Genomic DNA, 23,799 nt, shown 5'->3' on the forward strand with positions numbered 1-23,799 from the left:
TTCATATCCTTTAAAAATTATTTTTATAACCCTTGAGTCTAGTTTGTGCCTGCCGCGTATTCACGGGTGTGGGTCCACCCACTGGTGTGCCGTTGACCTTCCTGGGGTCATGCCCTTAAAGAGAAGGGACTTTCCTCCTCCCAGAAGGACCCACACCAGGCTCCCCGCCTGACTGCGGGGTTCTGGAGCAGCCTCCGCCTCTGCGGACCTTCAGCAGCTCCTTGTGACCCTGCCCAGCCAGCAGCTGCCCTCGCCTCCCTGCAGATGTTTCCAGTTTGCCGACTGCAGTAGGTTCGCGGCGGTCATTTGTTCCATGGGCTCAGAAACAACAGCCGGCATTATTGTCAGGAAATGGGAGAGTGCCAACTTCAGGATGACACAAAAAGGCCCAGTCATGAGTACTAGCTTGGGGGAGGGGTGGCAAGGACCGGAGACCGGACAGTCTGCAGTGACCCCTGTGAAGTCACGGCCACTAAGGCAGCACCGATCTAGCTTCCCTCTGGGAGGGTCCGGAGCGGGTCAGTTGAGTCATCTCGGAGGGACCAGGTCAGAAAGAGCCATTCTCCTGGAGGCCGGGGAGTGACTGGAGAGTCTGGCTCTGAGGAGAAAGCATTCTGTTTCCTTGCCGCTTCACAACCAGGAACTATTCCAGCGCTAGTGGGAGATTTGCGGATGCTTGGTTTGGGGGATCGAGAGCAAGCACAGATGAACGTAATGGGCGTCAAATCATAAGTTGTGGGCCGTGTACTTCATGTTTTTCAAGCAGCTACGTTGGCGGGAGGTGACCATAATATTCAGCAACCTTCACACCCTGCCCTGGAGGTGGCCTTTTTTATAGCGGTGAAGAGTGCCAAGCACTCTGCCAGGTCCTCCAGAATGAGTGACGGCGAGACACAGAAACTGTGATTATGGTTCTAAATAGGGCTGGCTCTTGAGGTAGCCCCGGGAAGGTTTCACCTGCAGCAATGGAAGGGCCCCTGCAGCCGCAGGAGCTCCATCCTGTCGGTCTAGAAACTGCCTGCCATCAGATCCCCCCAGGCTGTCCTCCAAGGCTCACAAAGGAGGGTGGGGCCACGGTTGAACTCTGGCGCAAAGCTTCTTCATGCTGACAAGCTACTCACTTCCTGCCAAGTGGGAAAGATAGGAGAAGACGTCACCGCCTTCCTGCCATGGCCTTCGGGTGAGCCCAGTTTCTGAACTAGGAGAACCAATGGAGGATTTGGAGCAAAGAGCTTCTCCAGCAAAAGACAAGAAATGGGTGCCAAGGAAAGCCAAATCTAGACAAGGCAACCCGGTAGGTACATAAAGACTTCGTTGGTTCAGCATCCACCATGAGCAGTCTCTGGGGGCCCACATGGAAGAAGATGGAGGCAGGATTCTGGCAACTACCTGAACGGTCAAGTCCCTGCTCTAGCTGTTTGGCCCTTTTTACTTCAGTCTCCAGAGAATAATCTTCCCCTCCTTCACCAAAGAGCAAATTAAGACACGGGTTACTGGGCAATGAGGCCAAGATTATCCACTTAGAAAAGGAGCTCACAAAACACGACATGGCACGTTCAACTCCTGAGTTACATGCTGGCAGCCCATGGTGATTACTTTCTCTGGGGCTGGGCCGCCGGGTATGAGCACAGTGTGGCTGGCCTGACACCTGGAGGCGGAAGTGCAGGGTGCACATTGTGTGGGACAGACATGTCTGTAGGCGTCTCACCGAGGCCCAGGGCTCTTGGCACAGCTTTGAGCTCTGACGGTCTGGAAGTCGCTGCCAGTATGAGGTGATGTGACTGGCTGGCACGTAACCCTGGACGGACAGGGCAGTCAGACCAGCCACGAAACACGTGCACTGAATCAGAAGAAAGCACCAGCTGCGCGCTTGGTTGGAGGCCCCGGGGCGTTCAGCTGGGGGTTCAGGGCGGCGAGCACCCGAGTGGGAAAGGAGCTGAAATTGCTAGCTAGCCACGAAACCAGACTGCGTCCCAGTTTTGAATGAGCCTCTCGCGTCTGATTCACTGTGAGCATGGATTTGGGACAGGAAAAAGGATGAGTGCAGCGACAGGCCAGGTTGAGCGGCAAACCGCCAGAAGCAGTTCGGGGACCCTGCAGAAAAAGCCCGAAGACAAGAGAACAGCGCCAAGACAGCGAATAAAGGAGCTCTGATCGCGGGGCGCGGAGCACGAAAAACGGGGTGCCCATGGCATCGTAGTAGACAAATCACAGCGATGAGAGAAGGAACCTGCGAGGGTAGGCAAGTATGTAGAAGCCACAACCAGTTTCATTGGACATTCTTTCTAAGGACCTCTTAACCAGACCTAAGTGAGTCACATGATATTCTCTACCTGCATTGGTTTAGGATTGAAGTAAAAAGACGCAACAAACAAACATGGGCCCTTCTTTGTTCCTCCCAGTTTCTGTTGAACACAGTGGCATGGTGAGCATGCTCATGGGCAGCGAGAGGACAGACCTGAGACTAATGTATTATACAAATTCAGCTTGAACATAAGGCAGGTCTCCCACGTGCTATTTTAGGCTCTTGGTGCTTTTAGGATAATGTGATGGGGGCTGGGAGGCTTCCAAAGTTGAACGAGAAGTTGACCAGCTAGTAGGAGCAGCAGTATAAATAAAGAACTCAAAGAGGACTGTGTGAGCTGCAGTGGGATCCTGTTAGAGGAAGGAGCCACCAACTGCCCGGCAGTGACTTCCATCCTTCCTGGGAGTGGTTTGTACTCGAAGTAATGAGTTCTTCCTGTGAGGATCATCGCATTGTGCTGTACGTGGTACCATCCTGGACACTGCTGGGCATCAGTACCCTGTACTGAGTCCTCTCCTTAACACTCACTTAAAATGACGAAGCTATGTGGTAATTGTTTTGTTTCTGTTTCTTGTTTCTTGAGACAGGGACTCACTCTGTAACCTGGGCTGGCCCAAACTTGCTACACAGTCCAAGTTGGCTTTGATGTCACCCAGATCAGCCTGCCTCTGCCTCCCAAGTTCTCAGACTGCAAGTGCGTATGCTGCATCTGGCTGCATCTGGCTGGATATTTTATTCTTTTAATTGCACAAATCCCTATAGTGCCCTGGCAGCAAACACTGATGCTTCTTCCAGGTTCTCGTGATTTGTGACTTGCATCCTTCCAAACAAGCACGTGGCACTTTAAAGAGAGCAGGGCATGACAGAACTCAGCACCAGGAGCCAGGGCTGGAGAGTTGGCTCAGCGTGGCTAAGAACACTTGCTATCCTTTCAGAGGTCCTGAGTTCAGTTCCCAACACCCACCCCAGGTGGCTCACAACCACTTGTAACTCCAGCTGCAAGGGGTACAATGATGACTTCTGGCCTCTATGGTACCATCACGTAAGTGTGCATGCACACATACACATAAATTAAAACTAAAAGTTAGTAATTTTTAAAAGACACTAGGAGCCTGAAATTGAGATGATGCATATAGATTTTTCTAGAAAGTTTTAAGTGCAAAGTGATTGCTGAAACAAGCCTGGCTTGTGACCCATGCGAAGCTCTTTCCAAACCTGATGAACAGAGCAGAGGAAGTAATAAGAAAAGCAACCTCCTCCCTAGCAGCAAACGCCTTAGGGAAATCGGTCTCTGAAACCGTCTATGTAGACAATAACAATATAGTATCTCTACTAGTAATAAAGTGCGGAGGCATATTCCCTGTAATAGCTCTAATGAAATGCAGAGGGGAATCGAGTTATCTAGGAGGACACTTCAGGAAGTAAAGTAATGTGGTTTCCTGATGTTGTCTGACCACGGACTAGATGCAGGGGTGTGGAGTGGAGAGGGATGAGGGAGGGTTCGTTGGCTGTCCACCACCACCCAGCAACCTCAGTGGAGGAGCCAGAAACCAGAAAACTGGCAAAATATCCTGTTCCCAGGAGCTGGCCCAACCCTTGGATCTACCCACACCCGTTCAGACTCCGAGGAGTTTCTGTCCATTGGCAGTTTAGGTTTGATGATATAATTGATGCTGGTCTGTTCTTGCAAAATTCACCAGAAAGGACTTGGGTTTGAAACTCAGATAGTTTGGGCTCTGGGAATTAAGACTGCTCAACTTGACAGAATTTGGATTCAACTAAGAGACAAACCTCTCCGCATGTCTGTGAGAGTTTTTAGACTGGGAGGACCCGCTCTAGCTGGGGGCGGCACAATTCTATGGGCTGGGGTCCTGGACTGAGTAAAATGCGGGGGAAAAGCGCAGAGAACGAGTGTTCACCGTTCTGTTTTCCAGGTGTGGGTGACATGTGAGCTGAGGCTTTACGTCCCGCCACCTTCTTTTCCTGTCACAGTGGACCCCACCCTTAAACCGGGAGCCCAAACATGCCTTTCTTCCTTCTGTTACTTTTGTTGAGGATTTTGTCAAAGAAATGTGAGCAGTAACGAACGCAGGTTCAGATCCCGGCTCTGCCACTTGGTAGCCGAAAGCCACCTCTCATCAAGCCTTAGTTTCCTTGCCTGGGAAATGGGTTAGCCATACTTACTACTACTAGGTTTGGCAAAGGACTGTAAGTGACACACATAAAACTCCTGTCAAGGAGTCTGGCAGGTGTTAGTTAACATCCTATCAATGGCGGGCTTCAAACAAAATTATCAAAGGGCCTCGTGGAGCAGGAGAGGGAAGCGTGTCATCAAAGTAGTTGAGGCTGCAGATTTCTTGCCGTAGCAGGGAGTCCTGCGTTCAACTCATTAAGGATATGATAGGTTAAAAAGGGGGCCAGGGCACCGCCCTCAGGCAATCTACGACTGGCAGTGAGCTGCCCCGAGGTCACTCCTACACCTGCCAGTGTTTACAGAAAGGGCACTGAGCGACATCAGGACCTACAGTTGACCTGTGTGAAATCAGAGGATGAGCCTCAGACACCGTGGGCGTCCCCGACTTGAATGGAAAATACAAGCGTGGGTGCTTGAAAGCCTGAAGCTGGGGTATGAAGAGACCTAAGGACATTTGAAGAAATCGCGGGCTTCGGAAGGATGCTCTCTAGAAATGATGAGTGACCAGAGGGTCCTGTGCCCACGGGAAGATAGGTTAGGGACCGCCGTGTGTTAAGGGAAGGACCAACAATTCACACCCCAGTGGGACCTCCTTAGGGCAGACATCTCATGGTGGCAGACCCCTCCTGAGAACTGCCCGTCATTAAGTCAGGAGACCAGACTGGGCTGGTCTACATCTCGAAAAGAAAGGGCTCTTTATCAGAACTGGCCTAAGCAGATTACTCCTCTGTGAGGTGAGGGTAATTGTCCTTGTCTTGTGGAGCAAAACTCAAACCTTCCTGTTAGGATGAATGTTGCCTACCAACCTTCTTGAGTCCAGAGGATCACAATAGTGTGCGGGACTGGACTGGATTGACCATAGGCAGGTCTACCTACCATTCTCACTCCTGTCCTCCCGTAGCCCTTGCTTCTCACCATAGCAAGATCTGAAGTGGCCGTGGCCGGCTGAGGCCAGCTTTAAGCTCGCCTCGTGTTCCGGTGCAAGATGGAAATGTGCTGCCACCTGGTGGCCGTATCTGAACATAGCTCTTTAGGCAGAAAGCAGACTAACTCTCCACCCCTACCCTTGAAAGACACAGCCAATTGAAGGCGTACTCGGATTTTGAGAGCCTATAATCTGCAAGAACGTTATGGGCAGGTGAACCCTCTGGACTCTCTCTTGGGTTTGGAGACCTGGCTCACTTGGGGCGGGTCGAGATATGATAGCTAGGGTGTGGGCACCTAGGATGGAGCAGTTCCCTTTCTCAGAGCAGGATTTCCTGTAATTCCGGCTAGGGGAACCCTTGACGTGGGTTTCTGGGCCTCATCGACAACTCTCACTTTCGCTGATAGCAAGCTCTGCACATTCAGACTCCCGGGCTCTGTAAATTGAAGAGGTCTTGACCTAGTCCTAAGAAGAGCCGGGATCAGTTCCTGTGGGGAGTCGCCTGAAGGCCTTAGCATCTTCCATATAACTTGGCAAAGAAGGGCAAGGGAACATGATCTAGGAGGGGCCTCCAAGGTGAAAGGCACCTTCAGGGATGGCTGGCACAGCTTCCTTCTAACCCCTGCTGTTCGCTGGCATTTGGAAAGGTCTGTAGAAGGCTTTGGGGGAAGTGGTAATGGTGTCAAGAGGAAGCGAGCAGACCGATTTTGTGCAAGTCTGCCCGCAGCATCCAGCCAGTGAAAGCTTTGAGCAGCGGTCTCCACCTTCGGGCAGCCTGACATCCTGTCTTGGCTGCGGCTTGGGCCAGTTCTGGGTTCCGGAGACCTAACTCTGGTCTCCTGCTAATGTACCTTGCTGTTGACGGCTGACAACCGAGGTTTTCTAGGCTTTTCTGAGAAAGAACTGAAAATTATGATAGCCCTCTTTTCAGATGGGAAAGAATGGCTGGGAAATCTGAGCTGGGACCAACAAATTGTTCATTTACTCTTCAATTTACTATTAAAAACTTATTTATTTATTTATTTTTTTTTTGGCACTCTGGTCCTATAAATGATCTCCTGTGTGATCCAGAACTTCACCAGTGGCCTGCTCATGTGGCCCTTTCTCTGGTCTTACCATCTCTTCCCGACTCAGAGAAAACACTGAATCTGTATGTGTGCTTTACAAATCTCATGGTCTTGGTGGCCTAGACATCAACATTTTGTAATATTAATTTCTTCCTAATATTGATTACAACGTGACCTCAAAACAAGAGGTTCCTTGTACTTGTGACAGCTTCATATTGTGGTTGGTCGTTTGCTTATCCACTTTCTGAGGGCTACCATTCAGAACCCAGGCTCTGAAGCCAGCTGTGTGGGCTTGAATGTCAGCTCATCATTTCCTAACTGTGCTGTCTCGGCCAAGTTATTTAACCTTTCTGAGGCTGTCTTTGCTCATCATTAACAAGTAGTATCTTTTTTCCCCCTAGAAGACATTAGATGAGATCACGAATAATAAAAATGTTTACCCCCATGGTAGCCGGTGTCCTGGAGAGTACCTAACAGGTCCTAGCTGAGGGTTTCTGTCACTGTGTACCCAGTCACAGCTTTCTGCCACCAGGCTGGCTAAGAAGCATCTCTGGTCATCATCTGGCAATAGTGTACCTCTGTCTGCCAGGCACTGTGGTGTAGAAATGAGAAGTTCTGGTCTGGTCTCAGGGAGCTACAGGCTTATGAGGTAAGGATAGGGGACTGTGAAGGCAGCATGGTGGGACCCGCATGAGGGAGAGGTGGTTTAGGAAGTTTCCTTCAAGATCTTGCTAGAGAACTGTCTTGAAGGGAGAATTTTTATTTCCTAGCTGGGCCAAGAAAGAGGCCCTGTGGCTAGACCAAAAGAGTGTGCGTGGGAGAGGAAGTGAAAGGGAGTGACCAGGCCGTGAATTGCTAGGTGTTGTGTGGCTTCTGGCTTCTGGGAGAGAAGCTGATGGCAGGAACCTGCAGAGGCTGAGACCTCACAACCCTGGGACTTACAATGAGAGCCAGGACTCGATCACAGGGTATGTGAGGGACTGGCCCAGATTGCCTTTTGGATTTCAATTCCCAGCGAACAGACACTCAGACCAGTCATAAGCCAAGCACTGATGCTCTGTTTATTCAGAAAACAGGAAGGGCTTTTGTCCTTCACAAAAAAGAAGCCCCTATGGCATTGCAGAGACCTCTGGGAGTAATGTTTCTAGGCGGGATGAGGTGGCTGTGTTGGTGGCCATAGGTGTGGCCTCTGTCCAGCTCTGTAGGTGGTTCTCTCACAGATTGTGTGGTCTTGGACTCAGACCATCTTCTTGACTTCCCCAACCCAGTAGAAATGAATTGGTTTTGAAAGGACTCAGTTTCCACGAGAGAACGAAATGGGCCCGGACAGGGAGAACATGAAAGCCCAGATGACCATGTTCTCAGATCCACCTGTCTTTAACTACGTCCTTTAACCATATCTTTAACTAGGTCCTTCCACTTCCTGTGGGCTAGAACTATGTTCCTGGCTCCTACCACCTTCCTCACTCACTTCCTTTCAGCTTAAAAAAATATTTTTATTGTATGTGTCTGGGTGTTTTGCCTTTCATGTATCTCTGTGCATGGCATGTATGAAGTGCCCTCGGAGGCCAGAAGAGGGTGTCTGACCCCCTGAAACTGCAGTTACAGAGGGTTGTGAGCTGACATCTGGGGGCTGGGAATTGAACCTGGATCTTCCGGAAGAGCACCCAGTGCTCTTAATGGTTGGGCCATCTCTCCAGCCTGTCCCCTCAGCTTTTGTTGTAACAGAACGTGGGCTGCCATCTTGTTTCCGCTGTTGTTCATTGTAGCAGCTGCTACAACTGCTTTGTGGTACCGAGTGGCAAAGGATGGAGATTTTTTTTTTTTTTTACATTAATTAACCAAGCAAGATCCAGATTGCTTTTGGTAAGAAAGACTTTTTCTTGCCACGTGGTAGAAATTGCTCTCAGTAACTTCCTCCAATGAAGGAGAGATAAAGAAAGCAGTCACAGCAGAAGTAAGATGAAGTGCCACAAGGGAGGCTGATGAAACCTCCCCACCCAAAACAAAAGAAAAGAAAACAAAACAAAACAAAACAAAACAAAACAAAACACCAAACCAAAAAACAGAACAAAACAAACAACAACAAAAACCAACCTGTTTAAACATTGGGGCTGGAGAGATGGCTCCGTGGCTTAAGTATGCCTTAGCTTCCCAGGTAGCTGAAAGTGTCAGCTTTCACTGCCAGACTCCACTCTCTCTTCTCTTTGAGCTGTCTGCACTCGACTCATGCCAACTTCCTAGGTTCTTCCCACCGTTTTTTTTTCTTTCTTTCTTTTTTTTTTCCCTGAGGGTTCCTGGCCCTGTACTTCCTCTTGGACTATCTCAGTTCTTGAAACACTCTCAAGAGGGGTGTTTATCTTGATGGAGCTTGAAAAGTCCTCTGGGGGTGGGGGCAGGGGATGGCAGAAGCCTTGACTGCGTCTGTCTGGGGAAGTAAGGACAGCAGCACTCTCGGATTTAGCTGCATAGAACTGTGTCCCCCAGGTCACTGGGAGACCAGGGATATGTGGCTGAAGTCGACGGTCCTGTAACGGGCCCTTTTTGAGAAGAGTCTTCGAGAGCGCATCACACCGGAAGGAATGAACGAACTGTGAGTTCCCGACTGCCGCTGCACGCGGACTCCTGGGCAGATGTCTGGCAAGAGCTAGGTCCACCGGCCCGTACACATCCTGCTGACAAGCCTGTCACCGAAGCTTCCCTGAGACAGCATGCGACCTGACAATACCACAACTGCGCTGTGGTTGCAAGTCACCTACATCTCCATGGAGGTTGTCATCGGGCTCTGCGCTGTGGTGGGCAACATGCTGGTCATCTGGGTGGTCAAGCTGAACCCCAGTCTGAGGACCACCACCTTCTATTTCATAGTCTCCCTAGCCCTGGCTGACATCGCCGTTGGCGTGTTGGTCACGCCTTTGGCTATTGCCGTCAGCCTGGAGGTCGAGATGCACTTCTATGTCTGCCTCTTCATGTCCTGTGTGCTTCTGATCTTCACCCACGCCTCCATCATGTCCTTGCTGGCCATTGCCATAGACCGATACCTGCGGGTCAAGCTGACGGTCAGGTAACCTGCTTGGAGAAGGGTGGGGCAGCCTTGAGAGGGGGGGGGTGCTGGAAAGTAGAACTGCCAAGCTTGGCTCCCAGACCTATTCGGTGGTGGCAGGAACCAAAACTGGCCTCAGTGTTTGCAAAGGGCAGCGAACATCTTTGTACCGCATGGTTTGTGAAGAGGTTAGACATGAAGACCCGAGACTCTGGAACAGGAAACAGGGGCACTCTGATCCCTTCTCCATTGACCGTGGGCCTCTGCTACTGTCTAGGGTAGCCAAAGATGATGAAAGCCCTGATGTATCTTTGGTTTTTTAAAAAATCTGATCTCAAGTTTTTTAAATGATAGAGCCTAGTAGATAGGATCTCTTGTTTTAGGAGAAGTAGAATGATTAGTGTGAGAAGAGATAAGCAGCTGGCTGTGTGGCTTTGCAGATGTAGGTTAGATGTTAACGTTGCTTTTGTCTGAGTCTGTCCTGATGTTGAAAAAAGATTCTAAAAATGTAGATTTTTCGCCTGGTGGTGGTGGTTCGTACCTTTAATCCGAGCACTCAGAAGGAGAGGCAGGTGGATCTCTGTGAGTTCGAGACCAGCCTGGTCCACAGAGTGAGTTACAAGACAGTCAGGGCAAAACTATGTCTTGAAAAATGAAAAAAAAAATGGTATATTTTCTTTTTCCTCTTTTGTTTTAATGAAGCATAAAATACTTCTGAGACAAAGATATTTTTGCAATATGTGACCATGTGAAGAGAGCAGACAACCCAAGGAGAAATCCCGTCTCCTGGTTCCTTCTGGTTTCTCTTGGGGGAAAGAGCATGGTGAGGAAACTACAAACAGGCTGCAGATGAAAACAAGCCTGGGTTCTTCTCCCCGGTCCTGTGATCTGGCCTTGGGCAAGTTGTTTAGCTTTCTCTGCTTCAGTCTCCATGTCTCTGAGTGCTTCTGAGCATCTGAACTGGCTTTACCTTCTTTGATTTATAGACTAACCACTTCTGGCTTCTATATGTTGCCTAATGCCGTTTTACATTTTTTTAGGTCTATAAAATGAAAGTAATAATTTGGTCTTTATAAGGTTAAGTCAATAAAGTTAGTAAATAAAAACTGCTGCTATAGAATCCGTATTCAATAAATGGCAGCTGTGCCGCTGCCGCCAAGCAAATAGAGGTTGTCACAGAATATCTCTAGTTAGCTGTGAGGTTTAGTTAAGTCCTAGTTTCTCTCTTTTGTAGTCTGTTTCAGGCTATTTAGGAAGGATGGTTTAAGGAGAAACCATGACTCCCCAGGGAGAAACTATTAAGGGCTCTGAAACACTTCGGCATAACCATAAGAAAACACTGAGTTGACTCAAAGGCCAGAACAGATGCCCATGTGAAAATGGGGCAGGTAGAGTAACTTATGGAAGGGTCGGGTAACTTATGAGCTCCAGTACAATAGCCAACCAAAACAGTGCAGAGCACAGCACACCAGCAGGCTTTCGGGGGGATTCTCATCAGCTTGGGGATCCCAAGACTTAGGTGACTCTTCCATCTCAGGACCGGGAGGTAGGTGCTGGACAGATGGCCCAGTAGAGAAAAGCACTTGCTGTTTCTTGCAGAGGACTCAGGTTCCATTCCCAGCCCCCAGTGCTATCCATAACTCCAGTCCCAGGAGACCCAATGCCTTCTTCTGACCACCCTGGGCACCAGGCATGCACGTGGTTTATGGACATATATGCAAGTAAAACATTCATATACATAAAATAAATTTGAAAAAAAAAGAAGTCTCAGAGCCATGATTGGGTGGAGGCATGTAGGCACCTGACTCTTGGAAACATATTGCTGATCATTCTGGACTTGTTTGTTTGTTTGTTTGTTTTTCGAGACAGGGTTTCTCCATGTAGATTTGGTGCCTGTCCTGGATCTCACTCTGTAGACCAGGCTAGCCTCAAACTCACAGAGATCTGCCTGGCTCTGCCTCCCGAGTGCTGGGATTAAAGGCGTGCACCACCACCACCACCACCACCACCACCACCACCACCACCACCACCACCACCACCACCACCCCGGCTTGGATTGTTGTTTTTTAAATGTCACCTTACACTGTGGGTATTTTATCTCTCAGCAGAAGATGAGGGAATTGGAGAGCTTATTTTCTCTTTCTCCTTTTCTCCCAACTAGTCATTTCCTGTTGTGAACTCACCAACTTGTTTCCATTCAAACAGATATAGGACGGTCACCACTCAAAGAAGAATATGGCTGTCCTTGGGCCTTTGCTGGCTAGTATCCTTCCTGGTGGGACTGACCCCCATGTTTGGCTGGAATAGAAAAATGACCTCAGGGCTCCTCCAAAACAGTACCACCCTTTTGTGCCATTTCCGTTCCGTGGTGTGTCTGGATTACATGGTCTTCTTCAGTTTCATCACCTGGATCCTCATCCCCCTCATTGTCATGTGCATCATCTATCTAGACATCTTCTACATCCTCCGCAACAAGCTCAGTCAGAACTTGTCTGGCTTCAGAGAGACGCGTGCATTTTACGGCCGGGAATTCAAGACAGCCAAGTCCCTGTTTCTGGTTCTCTTCTTGTTTGCCTTGTGCTGGTTGCCTTTGTCCATCATCAACCTTGTGTCCTACTTTGGCGTTGACATACCAGAGGCCGCAATGTGCCTGGGGATCCTGTTGTCCCATGCCAACTCTATGATGAACCCTATTGTCTACGCCTGCAAAATAAAAAAGTTCAAGGAAACCTACTTTCTGATCCTCAGAGCTTGCAGGGTCTGTCAGACCTCAGTTTCCTTGGACTCGAGTACTGAACAGACCACTGAGTAGTTACCACGACACGCAAAGAGCAATCTCACGGTTGGCCTTATCAGACATTCTTGTTTCCTTCCACTGCGGTGGGGTCGTCTGGCCGGTGGCCACACAGTTTCACTCCTCCCCATTTCTGCTTCAGTTACGTTCACGCTCTTCTCTAACAATTCTGTGGATGCCTGACATGAAGACCATGCATTACCGAGTATCACGGACTGTGTTCTTCCTTCCCAGACACGAGGAGGAGTGGAATCTGGAGGGAGTCTCCTCTTACCAAGGAAAGATTCTAGCTGGGCTGGATGGACAGAATCTGCTCTGAAAGATTCCGAAGACGTTGAGAACAGAAGGAGTGAGCTGAGTTTAAAGAGGGCCTAAACTGCTCAATTCACGAGTGTGGGTGTATTTAAGTAAATAAAAGATGATGGCCAACTGTTGTGCAGCTCTTGGCTGGGATCCCTTGGGGGGCTTGGAGCCACAGTTGACTGCTCTCGGCCTTCATCCTGCTTGCTTCCTGAAACACTGTTCCAAAGTGCAGCAGCCTCACCACTGTAGATGACTGTCCTCCCTGGGAGGTGGTCTGGCATGCAAGGCTCTGGTGCTCTTGGCGTCCAAGGCAATTGCGGGTTTGGGACCGCTGGAGATCTTTAGATGTGTTTTGTAAGTCTGCAACAGGACATTTAAGAAAGCTGGCGCTATGATGTTAACTTTTAGCTTTGTGGCTTCAGCCTGGAAGGAGGAGTGAAGTAGGTTAGGCATGTAAAACCTGTAAAATGTACAAGATTTTATACTGCTACTCTGTCTCTGTTACCTTTCTCTTGCTGTGACAAAGTTTCGTGACCAAGACAAAGCATAGTAGTGTTTATTCGGGCTTCTGGTTCCGGAGGGATAGGAGGCTATGACCGTGGGGAGCTGGCATAGCATCCAGAGGCAGGCATGGTGACAGGAAGGAGCAGGGAGCTGAGTGATGGCCTCTCCACCTTGAGTGGGAAGCAGAGAGAGTGAACTGGAAGTGGTACAAGGCTTTAAACTCTCAAAGTCTGCCGTCCGTGCCACACCTCTTTCAGCAAGGCTGCATCTCGGTAACCTCTCAAAACAGCGCCACCGACTGAGGACCAAGTGTTTAAATGCCTGAGCCTATGGGGGAACATTTCCAATCCTAACCACCACATACTTCTTGAGTAATTAACATGCCCATATGCAAAGGTAAACCGACTGCCCAAAGGATATGGATGAGAAATGAAGGTGGGGTACCATGCTTTCACTGGGCTGCTAGTTACTTTCTGAACCCAAATGAAGAGTCATTTCTTTTTGGTAAAAGCAATCTTTAAGTGCCTGTTATAATTCTACTACTGAATATAAGACAAAAAGAGACAATTGGAAGTTATTATCACTTTCTGGGTTTGTGTGTGTGTATGTGTGTGTGTGTGTGCATGTGTGCATGTGTGTGAAGGTGAATGTGTGTGTATATAGTGGGGGAGGTGCACATAAATTTTGCATGAGGAGGCCAGAGGACAAACTCGGATATCCCTTTTCCTCAGGTACTGTCCACCTTATTATTATTTTTTTTTTGAAACAGATTCTCTTACCAGCTTGAGGCTCAACAATTAGTCTAGGCCAGCAAAGTCCAGGTATCTGCCTATCTCAGCCTCCCCAGGGCTATGATTATGAGATTAGGCCATAGTGTCCAGCTTTGTGAGTGTGTGTGTGTGTGTGTGTGTGTGTGTGTGTGTGTGTGTATTAAACTCTCCTTAGTCCTGCTAATCATTTTCTGGGCACTGAGATTTTAGTTGCCCATTGGCTCTGAAATTCTGTGAGGTAGGTACTACAATTTTTATCTCAATGTGAGGATACAGTTCTATCATAGTGGGTAAGGCATGATAGTGTGGGTTCGAGGCAACTGGTCGCATTGTCTCTGCAGACTGGAAAACAGGTTGACCACTGGCCAAGTATGGACACGCCTTTAATCCAGACCCTGGGGGGCAGGGGCAGAGAACTCTGTGAGCCCAAGGCCAGTCTTGCCTATATATCAAGTTCTAGGCCAACCAGGGCTACATAGTGAGACCTTGGGGTGGGTGGAGAGAAAAATGAAAGAGGACTGATCATCGCAGTACCCCTGAGGCTCTTTCCTTAGCTGCTCTTGCCGTCCTCTGGTTAATTAGGATAGATGTTGGGCAGCGGACAGTGTCAGCCACATCATTGGAGCCCTGCAGCTCCCGACACTCATAATGTCCACTCTTGTTTTTTCCTATGTAAATCTGAAGCTACCCACAGTCTCTCCCCCAAGATGAAGTGTTGGTCTGATGAGAGCCGCCAGACGACAGTGCCTGTTAAGCAAAGAGAAGCGGGGATCTGAAAGTGAAGTTAGACCATAGCTATTCCTGAAGTTTGTCTGAATCCTAATGCCAGGCCAGAGCTCAGTTACCTAATTCCTCTTGCTATCATTTCAGCAGAGGCTCCTTATTTCTCTCCTGTCAACCCAGAAGAATCAAGCACGCAAGGCTTCCCCTTACTGATCTCTGGTTTAGTTCAAGTGCGCCTCCAGGAAGAGGCCCTGGGTTTGTTCCAGGGCTTTGCAACCTCTGCCCAGTTAGCTGGACAGTAAGGAGGAAGTGCTGTCAATTCTTGGTTTCCTGATAATCCTCACACTGTTGTAGTAACACTCAGTCTCCCCTTCTGAAAGCTTTAATTTAAAGTGAACTCTTCCCTCAAGTCTGAAGAACAGTCTGGGCTGGACCTGTAGATATCTCTAGATCGTGGCTAGGTTTGAAAACTGCCTTTACTTTTTTTCTTTGCCCCTCTGATTGTCACTGGTGGCTTGCTGGGAACTGGGTTGTTTTTATTTTTGCCAAGTGGGAAGATCCTGAGATATAGGACTATACCAGCTTGGAAGAAGCCAAAGCTAAAGCCAGAAGAAGCTGAAGCCTTGCCATGTGAAAATACCCTTTTAACATGAAGTCAAAAAAAGTGAACCAAAAATCTTTGGCTACATCCTGATCTGAGTGGCTAGGAATGCCATCTGGAGCTTGGATATCAACCGGGCCAAGCTGCTGCCAAGGACTGTGTCTGACTGGGTCCGTGGCCCCATAGCAGCCAGGGTCAGGATTAATATAAGTGGCTCCTGCTGCCACCGAGGGCCATGAGGATGCCCAGGGTCAGGTCATCCACCTGAGTCCAGGTTGGTGTCCAAGGGCCATGATGCATGCAGATCTGAGTGGCCTGTACTGCTACCCAATGCCATTGTGACACCTGGGCCAGGGCTGCAGCTGAGGGCTATGCCTGGGTCCATGGTCCTACTGTGGTTGGGGTCTTTGCAGAAGTCCGAGGCCCGTATTGCCACCAAAGGTCACATAGAAACCCAGGGTTGGGGCTGCAGCCTGAGGCCTTGGTAGTTAGTGTTCAGAGGCCACGCTGCCGCCAGAACCATCCCCACCTGAGTGGCCATTGCTTCCACCCAGAGACAGGATGTCATCCGGGCCCAAGCCTGCTAGCGAGGGCCATGCCTGGGTCTGTGGTCCAGCTACAGCTGGGGTCTGTGTGGATGTCTGTGGCCTGTGTCACCTCAAGGGGCCTTAGGAACCAAGCAAGATGAAACCACGGGGCCATATGCTGAGCTCGCCCTACCTTTGGCTGGCCCAGGGAAAGCTGCCCTTGCCTCTCACTGGACACTGCAGCCAGAGAGAGGGCCCTCACTTCCATGGGAGAGCTGGCCCCTGCACTTGGGAGAGATGGCCCCATGCCTCACCACAGGAGAGGGTGAATGGACCCTGAGGGCATGGGTGCAGGGGAGCCGACTCCTCTCTCTTGCCCGAGGCTGGTGGCCCCAGTGGCCTGTACTGACCAGCTCAGCTACCATCCAGGTCCACAGGCGGGCCTAGGATTGGCCCAACCCATCTACCCCATCTAGGACCTGCTGGAGGTCATGAAGGGACTGGTCCTGTGGAACAATTCTTATAGGATCTTTACATCTTGGGGTGGCCTCAGGATATGCTAGAGGAGCTCTGGTGAGGATCCAGTGATGATGGTGAACCAGAAACCAGACCCCTTGAAGCACGCAGTGACTCATCACAATGAGCATTTCTGGTAAAGCTGATTGGACAAAAGGTATACTATGTAACACACCAAGGCCCCCAGTGCCACCAGGATGAATGAAGAGGTGTTGGAGAGTCGGGAAAGAAGGAGAAGTGAAGAGGTTTTTGTTTGTTTGTTTGTTTGCTTGCTTGCTTGCTTTGTTTTGTGGGGGAGGTACCACAGGGGTAAAGGGGAAGGATATGGAGGGGACCAGGAGGTGAGTGGAAATGCGGTGCATGGTGTGAAACTTCCAAAGAATAAATAAAGAAGTCAAATAAAAAAAAAAAAAAACACCTTTGGCTACCAGTAAGTAGACCCACCCTGGTTTCAGGTTTGGAGATGAGTGTGGCAGGGATCTTCCCGTGAAGCTTGCCTCTGGCCAGCAGCCTTTCAGTGAAAACAGAAAGCTAAGCAGGGCTTTTTTTTTTTCTAAAGGGAAAGGGTACAGAGACATCCAGACAAATCCAGGGATGGTTGTCTCCTCTTCCATGTGAAGACACTGAACAAATGTAGATAGCAAATACATGGGCTTATTATTTTGTTTTTCTTTTTTTCTAAATAAATCAAGTGGAAATAGAGACTAGCCTACCAAATGTCACCAAAAAGCAAATTCTCCTCTCTGTGTGTATGTGTGTGTGTGTGTGGGGGGGGGTTCAGTCTGCAGCTGAGATTGGACTGAAGTTCACTATGTAACCTAAACTATCATTAGAACTCATGGTAGTCCTCCTGCCTCAGCCTCCCCAGAAATAGGATTATAGGCGTGAGCTACCTCACCTAGTTTATTCTGAACTTGCTGTGGCACTTGGCTCAGATTCAGGCAAGTAGAGAAGTAGGGAATCTTTGTAGTGGTGTTTAAGAGAAACGCAGAGGCCAGGTGCAGTGGTGTCCATCTGTAATCAGAGGTACTCAGCAGGCTGAGGCAGGAGAGTGAGAGCACTGTGTAAGAGCACCAGTCTTGCCCATTTAAAAAAAAAAATCAGTTAAAACACACTGATTTTTAAAATGTATTTTATGTATCAGTGCTCTATCTGCATGTATGCTTGCAGGCCAGAAGAGGGCATCAGACCCCATTATAGATGTTTGTGAGCCACCATGTGGTTGCTGGGAATTGAACTCAGGACCTCTGGAAGAGTAGCCAGTGCTCTTAACTGCTGAGCCATCTCTCCAGATCAACACACTGAAATCTTAATGAGTTGTCTTGAGTACTCGAGGATTCGTGAACAGAGCATCTGCAGATTGCAAACAGCTCTGCTACACAGGGCAGGTGGAGAGGCTTTTACAGAGTCTTGATGGCAGCATGACAAAGAAAATGTATTTAATTGGTTAACATGGTAAGCCTGTTGCTAGAAGGTCAGTTTGGCAGTTGGTCAATTAGCTTTGGTGGTGGCTGATGGGTTAAGTGGTAAGTGTGATTGATTTTACAGTGTACACAGAGTTGATTTTCAATTTGATGATGTAGGAGCCATTTCAGCCCATTAAGTTTTTTGAAGCAGAAGAGAGAAAAAGCAGGGGCTTGAGTGGGTGTGGCACTGGGACATCCAGATGCTTCTGAACAGGGGACACATGTGCTTGTTCGTGAACTGCAGTGAGAACCACCATTGAGGAAGCCACCACTTTCTCGACAAGCCTTGGCGATTTGAGGATAATTGTAAACAGAGGTCAGTGTCTGACTTCCAGAGATTGTTGCTAGAGGTAACAACCTGACTCCCTAACAATCCCACTGCCTGCAGGCTGGTCTGCTGCTTATTGTGGACGAGTGGCTGCTTTCCTGGGCAGATTCCTGCAAGCTGTCAATCAGAATCCTATGCTGATATCACCATCCGAGTGCAAAATTTCCAGGCGTGGTTTCAAGAAAAATCCTGCTCCTAAACACCGATGCTGGGTAGGACAGGAGTAAGAAACCTGACTTCCTCAGACAACAGTGTGCATGTAATTCTCTTTGTAAACTCTAAAGTGCCCTGCAGTTTTGCAGGATTATTGCAGTGTGTGTGTGTGTGTGTGTGTGTGTGTGTGTGTGTGTGTGTGTGTGTATGTGTGTGAAGGGGATCAAACTCAGGCCTGTGTGGAAAGCACCCATACTGGCTGAGCCGTCTTACTGGCCCTTGTTTTACTACTTTTTATTTTGTCAGAATCAAAAGCCAGAAAGTGGAGTGACTAGGATAATGAGCTCTCATTTACCTACTATCCTGTTGTAGTACTTATTGATTTATGGTCTCTCATTTCTTTTATGACCATATCCACTTAACCCTGCCCTGATCATCTTGAAAATTTGGACTTCAAATTATTTCCTCTATCAAAACTTATAAAAGATGTTCTAAAGAGTATTACTTGGTTTAGTCTCAGTACCTATGTACTTTTTACTTCCCTAAATCTAAAGATTAATCTTATCCTTAAGAGAGAGGAACAGAATTATTAGCACCAACTAACACTGACTGCCAGCATCTTCATACCCCCTTCTTCTCATTTTTTTTTATTTTTTTCAATTTGAGATAGAATCTCATTTAGTCCAGGCTGGCCTTGAACTTGATATCTCATAGGGGATGACCATGAACAACTGATCCTCCTGCTTCCCTCTCTGAAGTGCTGGAATTACAGTGTGTGCCACCACACCCTACTCTTATTATTTATAATGTAACTTTTCTTTATCTTGGGCATTTTGCTGAAACTTACCATGCACTCTCCATTTCTATTTCTGATGACATATTCTTTGGTCATTTGGTGCCATCTCTGAACAACACTGATTGTTTTGCATCTAGTATTGACAGAGATAAGGACTGTATTTTAAAAAATCGGAATTATTATTTGCTGGATAACATAAGACAACAAGCCTTTATTATGTGTTCCTGTTCTGTATGGGTCAGGAATTCAGAAACATCTTCTTGGATGGTTCGGTGTTTGTGATGTCTCATGAGATTGCTGGGTCAGACATCTGAAAGCTTGATCATGGCCATTACCAAGGTGACTCTGGCATGAGTAACAAGGTGATATTGGCAAGTTGTTGCCTTTTCATGTGAGTTTCTCCACTGCTCACTTTAGTCCTCATAAAATGATGGCCGACTCCCCCAAGGTAGCAGTACAAGAGACTGGGGCAGAAGTTGTACCACTTTTGAAAGACACACATCGTACTTCTGCTAAGTTTTGTTTATCATGCGGGCCAGCCCTGACTCACCTTCAGAGGGCCTACATAAAGGCATGTATACCAAGGGACATCTGGTATACCTGGCTGGTGTGTTTGGTTGGTTTTTGTCAACTTGACATAACCTAGACATATCTGAGAATAAGAAATCTCAGTTGAGGAATTGCTTCCATCAAATTGTCCTGTGGGCAAGTCTGTGAGGGTATTTTCTTAATTGCTAATTGATGTATCAGGGCCCAGTTCACTGTGGCCTGGGCGGGTAGGCTTGGGTCAATATAAGAAAGGAAGCTGATCAAGCTAGGAAGAGAAGACCAGTAAGCAGCTTTCCCACATAGTCTCTGCCTTTCTTCCTGCCTTGAGCTCCTGCTCGTCCTCCTCAACAACAGACTGTAGTCTATAAGTTGAAATAAACCCTTTCCTCCACAGGTTGATTTTGGTCAGTGTTTTGACCATAGCAACAGAGAGGCTAACTAGGACAGGCTGTGATGATACCATTAATATACCTAAAACAAAATGAACAATTAACAGCATCAGCTTTCTGGGCAGTATAATGGGCTTCATATATTATCATTTGCCAAGACATTTCACTCAACTTCATTTAATCTATTAATTCTTCTTTCTAGTCTTCTTTTTGTCCAACACATTTTGTTGGTTGAAACAGAGATCACCAATGAGGAGTCGATAATGTAATGTAATTACACAATGCAATCTTGATACAAGTGCGTATGCTGAATTCCTGTGAATTAGAGGAGGGCTCCCCTTTTCTCAAGAAAGGATGTTATTGCACAATGTAGAAAAGCCGTCTACATCTGGACCTTGAAGGGAGTGCTACCTCTAGGGTATAAGAAGGAGCACCCAGTTTAAATTTGAGAATTTAGGGTTTTTTAAGAATTCAAACTTTGGCCGGGCGGTGGTGGCGCACGCCTTTAATCCCAGCACTCGGGAGGCAGAGGCAGGCGGATCTTTGTGAGTTCGAGGCCAGCCTGGGCTACCAAGTGAGTTCCAGGAAAGGCGCAAAGCTACACAGAGAAACCCTGACTCGAAAAACCAAAAAAAAAAAAAAAAAAAAAAAAAAAAAAAAAAAAAAAAAAAGAATTCAAACTTTGAAAGCTAGTGGTCAGAACATGTACATCTTCAGGCTTCAAGAGAAGCTGCTGCTGCTACTGCATGGAAAGACCCACTTGATGTGTCCCAGTTCTACTCAGAAAAGCTTTCCAGAATCTGCAGCTGTTGACAGCTGTACTCATCTGTTCCAGCTTGCAGGCATATATACTTCTGGCAGCTGGCATGCTCCACCTCTAACCACACTCCCTCGGTCTTCACTGTAGTTTGGTACTCAACTTACTTAAGGATTTCTTTGCTGGGATTCCTCCCATCTAAATAGAAACCGAGCCCCTAAGAATAATGGAGGGACAAGAGGCACAGCCTCTTTTAACACATATCAGGAAAGGGTAACATGAACATGCACCAGTAGTGATGTGTCTATGTCTTCTGGGATCTATAAAGGAGGTATGCCAAGTGGATTTAATCAAGAAGAGGATTCTCTTGCTTATCTGGGCTCTGTGGGGAGCTCAGGTTTTCAAAGTTGCTGCAAAGGTAACATTTTATTCAGGAGTGGTATCCCTCTGGTGAGTTCCCATTCCACAGGACACACCCCGGCCGGTTCTTCACAGCAGCATTGCTCAGAGTAACTGGTGGCTCTCCCTTCACACAGGATAACACCACCTTAAATTCAAACACATGCTTCCCTCCCGCAGATCCAGAGTCCCTGAGGTCCTCTGTTCTTAGAGTTGAAGTTTACTTCCTTCTCACCATGGAGATCTTCATTCTGCTCTCCTTGGCTCTCTTTTCAGGTAAGATGTCGGTGAGGAACGCCTCTGCCCAGAAGCCACAACCTTCTGAGGCAGCTCAATTCTTCTCTACTTAAAGCCCCTGCTTAGTATATCAGTTTAAAGCACCTAAGCCGTTTTATGGGAAAATATGTCTTGTTCATAGGCCCTATTAAGAGATCCTAGTTCCTTATCTCTGATAAGGGAGTTGTGGGGAACTTGACTAAAATTGGAGCTCTACAGTGTTTTTTCCCCCAGTGTCCCCAATTCTCATTCTCTTCTCCTTTCTTCCCTCACGTGTTTGCACAGATATAGGCAGACATGCTTATCTCCTTTCTGCCTAAGCCTGACACCAAAGACGGTACTCAGAAACGGGACTTGCCCCAAGCTGGGCCACCTCTCACTTGTGCTCTCTGTAGACCTACTGTAGCTCTCCATGTGTCAGCATCCTTGTCTTTGAACTGAGGATCACAGATCTTGTCTTGTTGTGATGAGAAGAAACTGACACTTGTAGGAATGTGTTATCTCCTGTAAGACACACTAGAAGCAGCCTCTTGCGGGGGTCGGGGTCGGAGGTCCCTCAACATATGCTTGGAAGGCTGAGAGTGATGGGTTCTGTTGTTCCATCTCTCCTCTCTGGTCAGGTATTTCCCAGCCAAGGTGAAGCCGGAGGTTGCATGTGTGACTTCCTCATTATGCAATATCCTGACATGATAGAGATGCCCACACTGGTCTTGTATGGCAAGTTCTCAACTCCTAAAATTGCAAGACCCTCTATTTTTAGTCCTTTGCAAGCCTCCTAACCTTTTAGTGGCTGCCAAGGTAAGGGAGGGAGCTAGAGGCAGAGCTAAGTGGGTAGATGGCAAAACAAACCTCAAGTTGTCCAAGGCTCCATTTGTTCACATCTCATACATTCTCAGGCTAGGAAAAAAGACTTCTCCAATGGTTGTGGGATCTAAGCACATGAATTAGAGCTGCCTGCATTCAGAGGAGGTCTTTTACCCTTAGTTAATTTTCTTTGGAAACACTCACATAGAAGCATCTAGAGATACGCTTGATTAATCTAGGCATCTCTAAGTCCAGTCAAGCTGACATCAAGATTAACTGTCACAAATCCCCAAATAAAGGTTTCTTCAGAGTTGATCTTCTGGGGACTCTTTCTGCCTTGCAGCTGGCTGCCTTCTTGTCTTCACATGGTTCTAACTTCATCTGTTTCAAAAATTTAAGTAAGGACACTAATTGTATTGGATTCAGAACTACCCTAACCGGGGCTGGAGAGATGTCTCAGCAGGTAGCTTACAACCATCTGTAACTTCAGTTCCGACATCTTTTTCTGACCTCTAGGCTCCAAGCATATATGTGGTGCACTTATGTACCTGTGGTGCACCTACATACATGTAGAAAAAACACTTATACGCATAAAATAAAACAAAAAAATCTTAAAAAGTTTTTTAAGAAAGCCACCCTAACAATATAATTTTAACTTACTTTCTTCTTAAAGGTTTTATGTCCAAATGCAGCTGCATCACATTCTTTATAGGGATTAAGGTTTCAACATGTGAAGGATGCAGTTTAGCCCATAATAGTGACCAAATTCAAAAGGACAAAACCCAAATTCCAATGAACCATCCTTCAGGAGCTCAGTAGGGTCAGTGTGTTTCCAAGAATAATGAACTCGTGTGTGTGTGTGTGTGTGTGTGTGTGTGTGTGTGTGTGTGTGTGTGTGTGTGTGTCTGTCTGTCTGTCTGTCTGTCTGTCCACAGATGCCATGGTCATGGACGAAAAGGTGAAGTCAGGCATTGAGCTGGACACAGTTTCTGCTAACTGTAACTATGATGCCCACTACAAGGACCACACCAAGTACTGGTGCCGGGGCTATTTCAGGAACTCGTGCAACATCGTCGCCCTCACCCCGAACAGCACCAACCGTGTGGTCTTGAAGGACACAGGAAGCCAACTCATCATCACGGTGTCCTGCCTGGTTAAGGAGGACACAGGCTGGTACTGGTGTGGTATCCAGCGGGACTTTGCCAGAGATGACATGGATTTTACACAGCTGATTGTGACTGACAACGGAGATGGCCGGGCCACTGGTTTTTCACCTGGTAAAGAGGCTGGAAGGGGATCTTTGATAGGTAATGCGGGTTTGTTGAGGTAGTAACAACTCACCGAAGGGTCCAGGGCTGGTGGTGCACAATCCTAACAATCAGAAGGGAAAGGCAGGTGGATCTCTGGGTGTTCGAGGCCAGCCTGGTCTACATAGTGAATTCCAAGGCAGGCAGAGCTACAAAGTGAGACCCTGTCTAGATACAAAAACAAAAACAAAAACAGACAAAAAACACCTCACTGAAGGGAGTGGCCACCAACTCACAAGTTCCTCTTGTATAATAATACAAATACCTCAAATATGAGGTACCCTGCTCTCTCAATTCCACTTA

At 47.7% G+C, this 23,799-nt stretch overlaps 2 protein-coding genes across 6 annotated transcripts in view; both read left to right on the forward strand.

Annotated features, from left to right (window-relative positions):
• Adora3 (adenosine A3 receptor) overlaps positions 1-12,762 on the forward strand; it is a 50,125-nt gene extending 37,363 nt beyond the window's left edge. For 2 of the 3 annotated variants that reach the window (XM_076574766.1, XM_042279657.2), the window contains exon 2: positions 11,740-12,762. In XM_076574766.1, the coding sequence (XP_076430881.1) occupies positions 11,825-12,346 (522 nt within the window). In that variant the 5' untranslated portion in view covers positions 11,740-11,824 and the 3' untranslated portion in view covers positions 12,347-12,762. Of the gene's footprint in view, positions 1-8,795; positions 9,556-11,739 lie in introns of those variants that run through there. The other variant, XM_006986394.4, reaches the window with a different exon arrangement.
• The window catches only part of Tmigd3 (transmembrane and immunoglobulin domain containing 3), a 67,860-nt gene that overhangs the window by 37,399 nt on the left and 6,662 nt on the right, over positions 1-23,799 (forward strand). For all 3 annotated transcript variants that reach the window (XM_042279664.2, XM_042279663.2, XM_076574768.1), the window contains exons 2-3: positions 21,290-21,385; positions 23,125-23,466. In XM_042279664.2, coding sequence (XP_042135598.1) covers positions 21,346-21,385; positions 23,125-23,466 — 382 coding nt within the window. In that variant the 5' untranslated portion in view covers positions 21,290-21,345. The remainder of the gene's footprint in view (positions 1-21,289; positions 21,386-23,124; positions 23,467-23,799) is intronic.

The sequence above is a fragment of the Peromyscus maniculatus genome, chromosome 6 (assembly GCF_049852395.1).
Source record: "Peromyscus maniculatus bairdii isolate BWxNUB_F1_BW_parent chromosome 6, HU_Pman_BW_mat_3.1, whole genome shotgun sequence".
NCBI classification, from domain to species: domain Eukaryota; kingdom Metazoa; phylum Chordata; class Mammalia; order Rodentia; family Cricetidae; genus Peromyscus; species Peromyscus maniculatus.